The sequence below is a fragment of the Chelonia mydas genome, chromosome 1 (assembly GCF_015237465.2).
Source record: "Chelonia mydas isolate rCheMyd1 chromosome 1, rCheMyd1.pri.v2, whole genome shotgun sequence".
NCBI lineage: Eukaryota > Metazoa > Chordata > Testudines > Cheloniidae > Chelonia > Chelonia mydas.
Window position 1 is genome coordinate 148,997,033 of NC_057849.1, and position 14,172 is coordinate 149,011,204.

General features: G+C 42.1%; 1 protein-coding gene across 2 annotated transcripts in view; it reads right to left on the reverse strand.

The window, feature by feature from the left end:
- Positions 1-14,172, reverse strand: part of SRPX (sushi repeat containing protein X-linked) — a 69,879-nt gene that overhangs the window by 12,586 nt on the left and 43,121 nt on the right. For both annotated transcript variants that reach the window (XM_037902370.2, XM_037902376.2), the window contains 2 exons: positions 9,457-9,648; positions 8,419-8,595 (listed from right to left, as the gene is read on the reverse strand). In XM_037902370.2, coding sequence (XP_037758298.1) covers positions 8,419-8,595; positions 9,457-9,648 — 369 coding nt within the window. The remainder of the gene's footprint in view (positions 1-8,418; positions 8,596-9,456; positions 9,649-14,172) is intronic.

A 14,172-nucleotide genomic window follows, 5' to 3' on the forward strand; every position in this document is an offset into this window, starting at 1 on the left:
TAAATAACAAATAAATAAATTAATAATAAATGAAGTACCAACAGTCACCAGGGTAATGAACTTTTTTTTATCCAATCACCAGCAAGGTTGAGGCAGCTGTGTCTAGTGAACTGAGCTTGAGGCTGAAAGCCAGGAACTTCTATGATTCTCTCCAAAGCTCTGCCACTGACTATATGTCCTTGAGCAAGTCACTTACGCTACATCTACCCAGCCCACGGAAGCGAGTCTCCCTGCCCAGGCTGACAGACTCAGGTCCTGTGCTAGCGCACTATAAATAACAGTATAAGCAAAATACTTGAATAACAGCATAGGCAGAGCTTTGAAGTTGTGGCTTGGGCTGGAGCTCGGGCTCTGAAGCCCACCCCTCTACGCAGGCTTCAGAGCTCCTGCTACTTCCAAGTGCTGTTAAGACAGCTATTTTTAGAGCACTAGGGCCAGTTCTGCCAGCCTGAGTCTGTCGAGCAGGCTGGGAGGCTCGCTTCCACGGGCTGTGTAGACACACACTTATGAGCTGTGCCTCAGTTTCCTTATCTGTACAACGGAAATTATACATACCCACCTCCCAGTGGTGTTATTTAAAATGTTAATCAAGTGCCTTGAAAATATAAAGCTCTCTCTAGGTGTTAGCGGAGACTCCTGTCTCTATCATATTCAAACACAACACAGAGTAGCTGTCTATAAAGCTGAATGGTACAAACAGCCTTTTAACAAAACAACCAACCCCCAGCCCCTCATGAACCACCTCCACCACCCACATCTCTCCCTGCAGTACTGCCAATCAAGTCACCCTCCAATAGGTTACACAGAATATAGTCAGCAGGACAGCAGCTAACAGGAATAACAAGCTCACACTGTGTGAGCAATTCCCAGTGAACAAATTGTGTAGCACATTAAGCCATTTTTGCATGTGCATATCATCTGCCAAGAGACTGCATTTTTTAAAACAGATGTCTTTGCTGTGCAAAGCTGTTTGGCAAATGTTTTTTCAGCCCATAAATTAATTACATGTCTCCTACAAGTATACCTTTTGAAGTGACATGGTATTATTTCTTTTCCCCTTTTGGATGAGTCAGCCTCTATAATGGGGTCCTGGTCTACAACTGGGGCTGACACTACAGAAATACAATTAAATAATATAATAAACTAATTACGCTTCAGCCCCAAATTCACTTTCTGCCAGCACTGGTGAGAGCAAAATCTTCCTTCTAGAAAATGAACAGGAAAGTGCTGCAAACACACTCAAAGTGAAGCTTTATTGGGAAAAGAAAAGGAGGACTTGTGGCACCTTAGAGACTAACAAATTTATTTGAGCATAAGCTTTCGTGAGCTACAGCTCCCTTCATCGGATGCATTCAGTGGAAAATACAGTGGAAAATCCAGTGTAACCAGAGATCACTCTCGTTGCAGTGTGTATGGTAACACCCATTGTTTCATGTTCTTTATGTATATAAATCTTCCCACTGTATTTTCCACTGAATGCATCCGATGAAGGGAGCTGTAGCTCATGAAAGCTTATGCTCGAATAAATTTGTTAAAGGTGCCACAAGTATTCCTGTTCTTTTTGCGAATACAGACTAACACGGCTGCTACTCTGAAACCTGTCTTTATTAAGAAGACACCAACACATTTGTGAACAACAGTTTTCATTATTTGCTCCAGCTCTAGTCACAAAACTTGCTAGAGCTTCCTTTGACTTTGAATAGTTATTTATGCCATTGAATTTGATACCAATCCACCTCTCTGCACTCCAATCACACAGCACACTCGCCTTTGTCCTGTTACTCACGTTTTCTCTTTCCTTCAGCTCTCTTCATTGCCACTTCAAAATTCTTACCATTCCCTTCAACCTTCTCACCTGACTGCGCCTCCTCTCTTGTCACCTCCCTAAGTGTTGATTTCATTCAGCTTCTCAAATTCTTCTCACTGCAATTCATTCATCTGCTGTAGTCTCTAAAAAAGAAGTGTTTTCACACTTCCACTCCTCCTCTAGGGGATGCTTTAGGGCAATACTTTCCTGTTCCTTCCCCCTCACTTTTCTTGTTCACTCCATCATTTTAAATCTGCCCTGCATGTTGAATATGAAATCCTAGCCACACAGAAGCCAATGGGAGTTTTGCTCTGTTACATCCTTAGGGCAATGACATTCCCTACCTATCTCCTTTAATGACGGCTAATGTTGCATTTGTACTGGGACTACTAATAGTGACGTTTTAGTTGTTTTTTGTCTTTCTGGGGCTGGTTACTGCGTTTCCTTTGTAGCCGCTTCCCAGGATTAAAGGCACTATATAACTAAATCAGATATCATGTAAATGATGGGAGAAGGAGCAGGACAGTGTTTAGGATACTCATGTTTTAAGTATCCATTTAATCAGGAAGAAGATTCCATCACTAAGCAGCAGAGGACACTGGTTTGAATGAACAAGCGTGAACTTTCACTTTATTAAGACAACAAAACTAAGTTACTCTAGGAACTGCATTACTAGGCACCTGTGGGTTAGTATGCACTTCTAGTTGGACCTGAAATCACCAGAAAGGATATTGTCTGTAGCTACTTCAATTGCCTTTAAACATTTACACACACACACAAAACCACCATATCACACCAAACAAACCTCAAAACGATCTATCTGAATACAACAGAGCACTCCAACTTTGCCTACTGAGGCCACACTTACAGACTGCCAGGGCCTGAAGGCCACATATTGGACCTGATCTAGCAGAGTTCTTAACGGTGGGCTTGAAGTTATGCACATGCTCAAGTGCTTTGCTCTCTTGTTTTTATTTGCACTAGGACCAGGTGGTGCAAATTGCCATCACCTCTTATTTAACAGGAGAATGCCATGTGCCGAGATTACAGGGCCTAGTATCTAATGCTCTGTGTTGAATCAAGCAGCTCCAGGATTTACTCCACTCTCCCAATACCCTAGTATACCAGTTACATCCAACCTGCAATTACATATCATAGGACATTAAAGAGACACAATGGCATGGGATAAAATAGATTTTCAGTCATCCTTTGAATCTCTTTGCTGACACGACATATGAACTGGTTTATTTAAACCATTTATTAGGTATTTCTGACATCAAGGTTATTTAGTAAGTGGATTGATCTTGTTTGGAAGGTTCATATCCTGGTGGGGAGGGAGGCAGGCATTTAATGAAAAATTTGGAGCTGCTCAACCATGATTTTTCTCAGCTACTTTCTCATACTTTATTAGTGCTTCTTTGGCTACTATGTTGTAGTAGCAATGGTACTTGACTCCGCCTATGGAAATCATCTTGCTTTAATGACGGCTCCAGAACAAAAGGTCAGTAATAGTCTACTGAATAAATGTGACTTGTTGATCTCAGCGGAAAAGGGATGAGGACGAGTTTTCAAAGAGCCTGTGGCTTTCTGAACTCCCATGCTTCTGACATGGGCCACCTCACACATTAAAAAAGGTTTGTTGACCACTTGTTTCTTTGGCTTGTTAAAGGTTTGAATTTATTTGTTTTTGAGAGCGTGAGGGAGGCGAGGCAAGGCAAGGCTAGGGAAGGAAGGGATGGTAGAGAATACAAAATCCTAATACTCATCTGAGTATCTGTATGTGATGGATAAAGATTTGATGCTAAATAAACACTATTACTGACTGTAGATGCGATTAAAGATTGCTATAGTTAATTCAAAATACTTATTCCATGTAAAAAGCATGTAAGAATGCAAGGCCAATTTCAGACTCTCTCAGTCAGAAGGGTTACTTAATTGTTGGTCTTAACATTTCTATAGGATGTAACATAAAGGATGTAGTAGAATGGTGAAGGCTATTTACCACAACATCTGTTATACAGCTGGCTGAAAAATAAGAATTTTCAAAGTTTTGAGGTATTTCCATTTCCCAGGGACTGAAGTGGACTAATTTCCCCCTAATTTGATAATGTTTTCTATACAAAGTGGTTACCGCCACTCCCTCCCTCCCCCTGAAAAACCTGGTTTTGATTGAACAAAAGGTTTCAAGGAACTCAAGCATTGTGAGAAAAAATTCATTTAGAAAGAAGTCACATTTCATTTAAAAAAAAAAACATTTTGGGGGCAGGATTTCAACCAGCTCTAGCCCAGAGCTGGCAAATGTGCCCAGCACTAACCCTATCCTGTTACCTCTTCCCAGTCCTGACCCTCACCCTAGCTTGAGACCTCGTAACTAATCCTAACACTAGCACAGAGCTATCATCCAGTCCTAATGGTAACTGGGCCCAAAAGCTGGTCCTAAACCTAGCCCCAAAACATCCAAGATTCCCAATCCTAAATTTGGCCCATGGCTACTCCCTGTCTGCAAGCCTACCCCCAGCTTTACACCAGCCACCAACCCCAAACATGAGCCCTACTAGGAAGTACAACTGGTTGAGAAACTGGGGGGGGAGGAAGGGTGTTTTGGGGAAAAAATGTTTTTCTCCCCACTTCTCAGGTCGGAAGAGGACACATATTTTGTCCCTTGTAATTCTTTCTGAAATTTTTTAATCAACATTATTTTCTAAACCAAACTTTTCTTAACATTGTTACCAAAATTTGCTGCATTTCGGTAACTATTTTGATAATGATTCCAATAAAACTTTTATTTATTCATTTTGATAAAAATGTTGCAAACATACATTTTGTGAAAAACAAAAACATTCCAAAAAAGTCAAGAGTTTTTCATGGAAGTTTCGTTAGTGAGAGAGAACATTTTCAGCTAAAAACTTTTCACTCATTAGACTTCCAGCTGCTCCAACCCTTTGTTATTGGCACAAAGAGAGGAAGCTGTAGGCGCACAGAAGTTGGGTTTTTAAGGTTTATTTTCTAGTGCAAAATGAGCTGCTTCATCATCAAGAATCATCAGAACATATGTAACATATGTAACCTCCTGCGTGTGGTGTTCTGTCCCATCTAGTGGCACCGAGACCACTTAAAGAGACAGAAGAGAGATAAACTGAGTCTGCTCTACAGCCTTAGCTAATACCCATTAGCTTTTAGCTCCTGCAGTAGAGGCTCATTATTAAGCTCCAGAGGTCCCAGGTTCGATCCCACCCGCTGACGACTGGGGTCTGTCGGTGTTACACATACAATGGGCCAAACTCTATCCTCAGTTACACCTTTGCAATTTTGAGCCAGGGAGTAGAGTAAGGACCAGAACAAAATTTTAACAAAAGAACAAAAATCAATACATATTGACAAGTACGAGAAGGCCAACATTTTCAAACATGGGTGTCTATATTTAAGCTTCCCAATTCATATTTAGTGGCCTGATTTTCAGAGTGGCTGTGCCCCAACACACCCCATTGACTTCAGTGGGATTTGTGGGTACTCAGTATCTCTGAAAATCAGAGCATTTCAGAATACAGATTTAGAAGCCTAACTAGGTTCAAAAATATTGGCATGTGTGTTTAAAAAGAGTCAGAAAAATATAACCACCACCTGAGATTTAAAAGTCTTGTTTTGCTAATTGTTGATCTGTGTCTGGTGCTACTTTTAAATGTTAGTTATTTTATTTTAAATATGATGGCAGGGTTACAGCTTGTTTGCTAGGGTGGAATAGACTAAACCTGACCTTTTGTTCTTTCTCAAGATTACTGCTGAACATGCATGTGGCTTTGGATAAATGAACCCCTTGCAGTCTGCAGACTAATTCTCACCCAAATGTAAATCCTATTTTGCTTTTTAAATGTTGAATAAACAAATACATGGGCCAATCAGTGCAGCCCATCTCACTAAATATGAAATTAGCCTCATGACTTCTGTATGTAGCTGCATTTTTAATATTGTACCTACAAGCTCTATATGATTGCTGTTGCCAAGATTCAGTTACAGTTGCATTGAGCTGGATAAATTTAAACAGTGAAGCTACAGTAACAAAGGGTGGAGCTAAACCTGACATTTTGCAAAAACACCATTAATTCAGGTTTTTAAACATTTTTTGCATAGCATGGACCACATCTTAGTAGCAAGAGGTTCCCATGGACACCTCCCTTCCCATTCAAAGAGGGGTGGATCCCACCTCCTGTCCCATTCGTGATCGCTTAATGCCCCAAGGGCACCTATAGGAATTGCCTTCATGAAAAAGTAACACATAAAATGTCTCCCTTTGGTCTTCATTTCCTCTCTCTCTCTCACTTGTTCTAATTCTCTCAGCTGGAAACGAGGAGGAGAGACAGAACCCGTGGGACCAGCCAGCTTTCTGCAGGCCACCAGCAAGTTCTTCACAGACCACAGTTTGGGAACATCTTTTCTGCACCACCCTTTCTCAGAGGCCCTGACCACTGCTCACTCCATCCCCCTTCTGTCTGTTGCTTGCTCTCCCAAACCCTCACTCACTTTCACCAGGCTGGGGCAGGGGGTTGGGGTGCAGGAGGGGGTGAGGGCTCTGGCTGGGAGTGCGGGCTCTGGGGTGAGGCCAGGGATGAGGGACTTGGGGTGCAGGAGAGGGCTCCGGGCTGGGGTTGAAGTGCAAGGGGTTATGGCCTCTGGACTGGGGGTGCAGGCTCCAGGTGGGGCCAGAAATTAGGGGTTCAGGGTGCAGGAGAGGGCTCTAGGCTAGAGTAGGAGTGCAGGGGAGACGACTCCAGGGTGGGGCCAGGGATGAGGGGTTTGGGGTACAGGAGGGGACTCTGGGCTGGGGCAGGGGATTGGGGTGCCGTGGTTGAGGCCTCTGGCTGGGGGTGCAGGCTTTTGGCTGGGGCTGAGGGGTTCAGGGTGCAGGAGCACACTCAGGGCTGGGGCTGGGGGTACAGGAGAAGGTATGGGGTCCCAGTGGTGCTTACTGTAGCTCCCAGGAAGCAGCTACCGGGTCCCTGCAGCCCGTAGGCACAAGGGCAGCCAGGAAGGCTCCGTGCGCTGCCCTCGCGCCCGCAGGCGCCGCCACCGCAGCTCCCATTGGTCATGGTTCCCAGCTAATGGAAGCTACTTAGCTGGCACTTGGGGTGCTTCCGGGAGCTGCTCAGAGCTAGGGCAGGCAGGGAGCCTGCCTTAGCCTGGGGCCCCTGCTGAAACCACTGACCGGACTTTTAATGGCCTGATTGGTGGTGTTGACCGGAGCTGCCAGGGTCCCTTTTTGACCGGGTGTTCCCATTGAAAACCGGATGCCTGGCAACCCTAACTTCATTAATAGGCACTTCACTAACCGGCACACTCCACAATTTGCACCCAAAACACAGGGGTGGAGGGTGTCTCTCTCTACTCTACAGCAACGTGCTGTATTTTGGACTTAACTATGGCACTGTCTTACAGAATTACAATAGAATACATTCACATGCTGTGAAGTTATAAATATTGATCGTCTGCATTTGTTAAAGGAACATTTCCAGTACACTGCTACACTGTCATTTGCAATGAGATGCCCAGGTCAGCAGTGCAAACTGGTGAGGTCGTAGAAAAGATGATGACATTTCACCCTTCCCCTACCACACATAAAACCAACCCTGCAAAAGAGCCAGACTTGAATTTGCACATAAAACACAAGACAAACCACAAACTTAGTCTGAGGATAGATAGGCAGGAGCATGTATACAATTGCAAGACAGAAAGTAACCGAAAAACTGAACGAAACCCCGCGAATGTAAAAGCCACAGCAGGGAGACTCCCATGTCGCTTCACCCGCTAACCTAGACTGAGCCACAGGCATCCTGAGGAAAACCATAGTGTCACACACAGATCATTAAAAACACAAATATTGCTCCAGCCATGAAATCAAACTGTTGGTGGCCAATTCAAGTGGCTAAAGACCTGCACATCTGGGTGACTGAAAACTGAGCCCTTACCCGGAGATTCCCAAGAACAGCAGCAGCAGCTGAGACACGTTGGCTATATGTTCCGACGAAATCTTATTAGTACAAAGAAGAATTATGTGAACTGAGCTGAAAATGTTCCCTAGCCTAATGTAACTGTTTCCATCAGAAAAGCTCATCCTCATTTCCCCAGAATTCACTGGGAGGCCAGGACCCCAAGATGCAAAAGGAACAGAGGAAGTCCCACCATACTGGTTAGTTCTGATTCTCTTCTAGGCTTAAGATGGCATGTCTGTGACACCACGCAGCAGGTACAAGATGCTGCTGAGGAAGCACAAATAATTACATCAGGCTTCATAGACGTTAAGATCAGAAGGGACTATTATGAGCATAGCACAGGCTATAGAACCTTACCCCGTAATTTCTTCATCAAGCCCTTAACTTCTGTCTGCGCTACAACAAGTATTTTAGAAAGAGATCCTGTTCTGATTTAAAGTGATGGAGAATCCATTATACCCCTAGGCATGTTGTTCCAACGCTTCTCTAAAAGACACTGTGTTTGTTTTCTCACTGACATGGATGCAGGAGCCATGTTTCCAATACATTTAAAATATTTTGGCATTAACAGGCTACAGAAGCTTTACATCTAGGCTCCTTAGGAAGTGCAAACCTCATCTTACTTACCAACACAGGAGGCTGGTCTGCCACTCCAAACTTTGTTGTCCATACATGTTACTGTCCGGTCCCCTTTTAGCTGGTATCCTGGGGAACAGTAATACTCACACCTGGAGTTAAAGTATGCACCATCTATGCACTTGAACCCTCCATTAGTTGGCATGGACAGCGTTGGGCACCGTATTTCTGTAAAAGAAAACAAATGTATCCAGGATCTTCTGTTTGCCATTCTAGAGGAGTGGGGGGTGAAACAGATGTGCAGTACTGCATGTGAACAAAACATGGTTAGGAATTTTTCAGTCAGAGCATGTGAAACTGCTCATATGATTTTCCCTCCTCAAACAGACTTCAAATTTTGCTATCATACAGCTCAGTTAGCCCAATGGAATGAAATTATTTTAAGGAAAGACCAGCCGCCCACTCCCTTCTTCTGTCAAAATGTTTTCTCTCACAAACCAGTGGTGGGCCCATTCAACCTGGTGACATTCAAATTTTGCAAAATGACACACAATTAACAGTGCAGCTAGAATTAACTATCCACAGTATTTTAATATGTTTGCAAAGGGGAACTCTTATAACCCCTCAGTTTCAGAAAGATTTCTACAGACTCAAAGCCTACCTATTCCATGAAGCATTCCTGCCTTTAATGCCTCTCTCCACTCTGTGTTTTCACTCCTCTACATTGCACCTGCCATGATTTGAACCTGCAAGCTCCTCTGCATTCAGCTAATTGACACAGTCCACCTATCATACAGCACCATGTACATCACAGGGGCTATGTAAATAATGTCTGAAATAGGTGCAACTAAGTTAGCTATGGCTTCACAAAGACATATTTATTTTTAAATTCAAAATATGAATGAAAGCCCAAAGATAAACAGAGTAAACTCTAAGAGCAACTCCTGTCAGTTAAGTTTCTCCCCATCCCAGCACTTACATTAAATATAAAAGCTACTCACATAGACATTAGATATAAAACAGAGATGAGTTTATCACACAAACAGCGATACATGTGCACACATGCACACACAGTTATGATCTACTCACGTTTACACAAAACCTTCCCAGACCAGCGCTTGTTTGACTGACAAATAAGCTGTTGAGGACCATTCAGTTCATAGCCTTTCTGACAACGAATATCACATCTCGTCCCCAAGACATTTTTGTAATATTCTCCTTGAGGTGTTCTGCAATATGCATTACCATGTTTCACCTTCATGGGAGAACACCAAGGTGTTTCTGGCAAAGAAAATGGAAAAACAAACACAGAACACACACATTTTACAAAAGACTAATTGGCTTAAGTCACAATTGCAAAGTCATTTTGTTTCTTCAATGTTGTAGAGAGAGTTTATTAAAAAGGAAAATGTAAAAAAGCACACACAGAGATGTAATTTCCTGGCCTGATCCTGCAAGGTGCTAAAGATATCACAGCATCAGGTCTTTAAAGGTGAGCTGTTCCTGCCTGTTACAAATTAATGAGAGTTTCTATTAAATTGGGTGTCTAAATGTCATGCTGGTGGAATAAGTGTGCCACCATGTGGACAGTTTGCTGATCATCATTGTATTTATGTTTTAATACCCCACAAAGGATGCATTTACCTTCCCCTTGGTAACAGAAGCTGGCAATTTAAATGCAAGTTCAATGCCAATGAAGCTTTATCTTTATCTGTGGCATAATTTTAATTTTCCTTATTCTTATCTTAACACCCTTTCATTTGAAACTTCCTTCAGGAGCATCAGATACATGCATACCAGGGCACCATAGAAACAGACATGGCCACTGGTGAATTTCATGAAGGCTCAAGCTCCCTTTTATTAAGGGCATTATTATTTAGGTCATATTACAGAAATGTTAAGTTTGGTTGTTTGGACACAAGAATGACAGAGACCCCAGGCATATGTGTGGGTGTTTCACTTATGCTGAATGAATTTCCAGTTTCCATCTCAGGTGTCAGACTGAGCCAAAACTCACCAGCATACCAGGATAGCACTTCTCTGATGGCCCCATTAGTTCCACAATATTTAAGATATCACTTTAAATATGCTTATTTTCTCATCCTGATTATGAAGAAAACCTTCTAAAGGTGAATGGGTGCAGTGTTGTCTTTCTTACTAGATCTGTATGTCTAGGTCTGACAAGCTGAAACAAAAGCTTTTAGAGAGTTAAGAACTAGCTTCATTCATCCTGAGTGGGTGTTAACTCAGAGTCTCCAAGTACAATGTATGCACTCAGGCACCGGATTTGAATGTCAGCCAGTATATGGATGTCCTATGTGTTTCAAGGTGTGCTTATATTAACTGATGAACGTATACTCAGCCTTGCGTTATTTCTTATGTCTAGCACAAGTGTACATACACACACACAAACGGGAAATGGACCCAAGCCACAAAGTTCATATCCAGATCTTAAACTGTTCCAAAATCTGAAGAGTTTGGATCTGGGGTTTTGGTTCAGGCTCATCTTTAAAATATGATAGCACACACTGGTCCTGAAATGTGGCACTCATCCACCAGCAATTCTATACAATCATTCAGGAAAGAAAAAATACTTTGCCTAAATTCAATTTAGGAATGGAGGTGCAGAGATCCCATCAGAAAGGCACCAAGCTGATGAGGAACAGGGTTGAAGGTCCAAGCAGCCAATGATGCTGGGCCGCTCTGAGTTGTGCTGGGGATTGGGGCCAGAACAGAGGAAACACAAAGATGTCTGAGAGTCACCTTTTCCCCAGCCCCAACCTATTCCAGCACTTTGCACACAAATGGAGAAACACAGAAAACTGGCCTGAAGTATGTGATTCATCTTCCTCTAAAGCATCCAGTATAGGTTAGACATGAAATTCAATGGATCACAGGGAGTGTCAAATCAGAGCAGAACTGGCATTTGGCCACAATACTGGGATTAATACCCATACTGAATTATTGCAAAAATAAAGGGGAGGGGGGTCTTTAATGACTATAGGTGGTCAAGACTATAAAGATACATATTCAAGAGAAATCCTCCATCAGCAAAGCTTCCATTAATACCATGCTGGGGCACTGGTTCAGTATGCACACTGGGGTGTGTCAGCTACAAACCTTTCCTAGGAAGCCAAAACTACTTTTTGGGGGTGGGGGTGGGGCAACAAGTGAGTTTTCTGAGGGGGGTCTTCTATCCAAGTAATACCTAAGGTGACTCTGCTTAATTCTGGGATTTGACAAGGACACCACTTAAGGAGGTAAGAGTGTAGGCCAAAAGGAAGACGAGCACTGAAATGTCACACAGCACGCAACATTCAGAAGGTATATAATGAGCCTTTATGGGATCTGGGAGTGTTTCCAGAACCTCATGCCTAAACAGTGGCAAAACCACAAGAGTCATCTAAAAGTTGCCTTTCACAAATGGAATCAGTTTCACAGATATTTATTATTGGCTCTGTTGATTAATTTCATCTCCACATTTCAAATGTCTTTCCTCATATTTGGGATTAGTCCCATGAACATATTTAATGTGCTCTTATTTCATCTACCATACATGTTGTATTTTTTATTCAGTGTATAATTCCTCTACATAAAAATGGTGAGATATTTTAACATCTCCCCCAATGGAAATTTAAATTTCCACATAAATTCTACTGTGCTGTTACTAGAACCACAGAAACAGCATTGGACAGTGGAAGTGGAGAGCCTGAGAATGGAAAAGCGTGTGACTGCCAGGGTTCTAGTTTATTTCACAAAAAGCATTTTAAAGTAGCACAGCCTGTTTCTGAAGCTGTTTAACTCAGTGACATACTTATGTTCTCTTACAGAACTGCAACATCCACATGGCTATTTTTAGTGCACTTGCTGGAGTTGTACTAACACATACCTGTCTACTCAGGCTGGGAGGCCCACTTCCAGCTGCAGTGTAGAGGTACGCTTAAGGGCCTGGATCAAAGTGGCTTTTGTGCTGTGGTGAACAAAGTAATGCACTCTGGGGCTTTTTTCTTCTCATGGGAACCCCAGGTAGAGCAGGCATCTTACATGTCAGTTAGGGAAGAAGCATTCTTCTTGACAGCGGCATTTTCCAAAGTGTCTTTCAGCACTGCCCAAATGCTGGCTTTGGATCAGTGTTCCTATAAGCTCAGCATGCAAAACGCAGAGGGTTTTTTTTAATACAATGGGGCTTATTGGTTAATTAGGCATTTGAACAGAGGGGTCACCAGGGAGGAAGGGAACTCTTAGCTAAGTTGTTGGGAAGGAACTCCATAGAGATGTTTCCTTGAAAGTCTGAGTTGGTTGAAAGACATCCAGATGAGCACGGAAGGTTTGGCATGTGGCCAACCCCTGGCAAACAAACTATAGGGTTTAATTTGCAAATAGCGTTGCGAACTGAAAATCTGCTGGGTTTACATAGCTCTGCTTAAGATGCACATACACACCATGCCATGCTAGGCATGTACTAATGTACATTTTTCAAAAGGCATGCATAATGGTTAGTATATTTGATACTCTGAAATTTTTACAAGGAGAGATGGTCCATAACCAAAACCCTGGATATGAACACCCTCACATTTTGGTGAACTTCTGATCCAACCTTAGCAACTCAGGTCCATATCTGGGTTTTTTTGTGTTGTTGTTGGGGTTTTTTTTGTTTTTAAGTGACCTGCTTGTCAACTCAAATAAATGCAAGCAAGTTAATACAACTTAGGTCTTCTCAGCTTCATGCCTTTGATTTTTGGATCTGAGTTGTCTAATCTGTTACTAAAGCTCACATTAGAGCTTCCAAATTCAATACAGTTTTTAATATTTGTGTGAATAAAGCACTGTGTTTCACATACCACTGTGACATCCTTGCAGCCATTGAAAGAATTTGTTTTTGATCGCTTTTATAAAAGACAGTTCCTAGACAGAGTCTACATTTTCACCACTAATCCACAGTCCAGCTGGCATTAATTTATCTTTAGTGAATCATTTGAATTCTTTGTTTAAGTATCCACAGAGGATTAAATGTTAAAGATAAAGAACAACACATTTACCACATAAAGCTATGGGCAAATACATTTTTTCTGATTATACTTTTAAAGCAGAATTTTCGCACTGGGATACACTTTGGTGGGGGAGCAAAATAAATATTTATAAAAACGTAAGACAGACAGTATTTTGTACCTTCTCCTTTGGTACTCATAAGTAGCTGATAGATTTGCATGCATATCCTTGTGTAAAAATCCTGTTTTATTCTCTGTCTAGTACCAACATTAAGCAAAGCTACATTAATACCCAATATTTCTATGTTACCACAACAATGCAATACACTGTCTTCTTGTATGTCCATAGACTAGTTTGCTGAAGCAAAACCTCAGTAAAATGACTTTTTTGGGGTGAGGGGAAGGCAGGGGGCTGTGTGTGGAACCAGATTCTTCAAGAAATAGGCACATATGTCACAGACTCACCAGTGATTTTGCTATCAGATCCCATTGGTCAGGAAACTTGTTTGGAATAGGGAAGAAAATCTGAATCTGATTTCTATACTTGCAGAATTCAATTATCTCATTAATGTGCCAGCATATTTTGTTTAATGTCTTGTATGTTCATTGGCAAACACATTTTACTCTTCATTCCAGGTTGCAAGATGAACCTGAAATGTCAAGGACTATATTAAGAAGCTTATAAAAATCAAGCTCTCTTTCATGGGCTTCCATACCTTACCATCAATAGGTCCAGCTTCTGAACAGGATTATCATTGATGGCTTTGGCTATGAGGTATGAAAGAGGCAGAAGACAGCTTATTTTTAATATTCATGA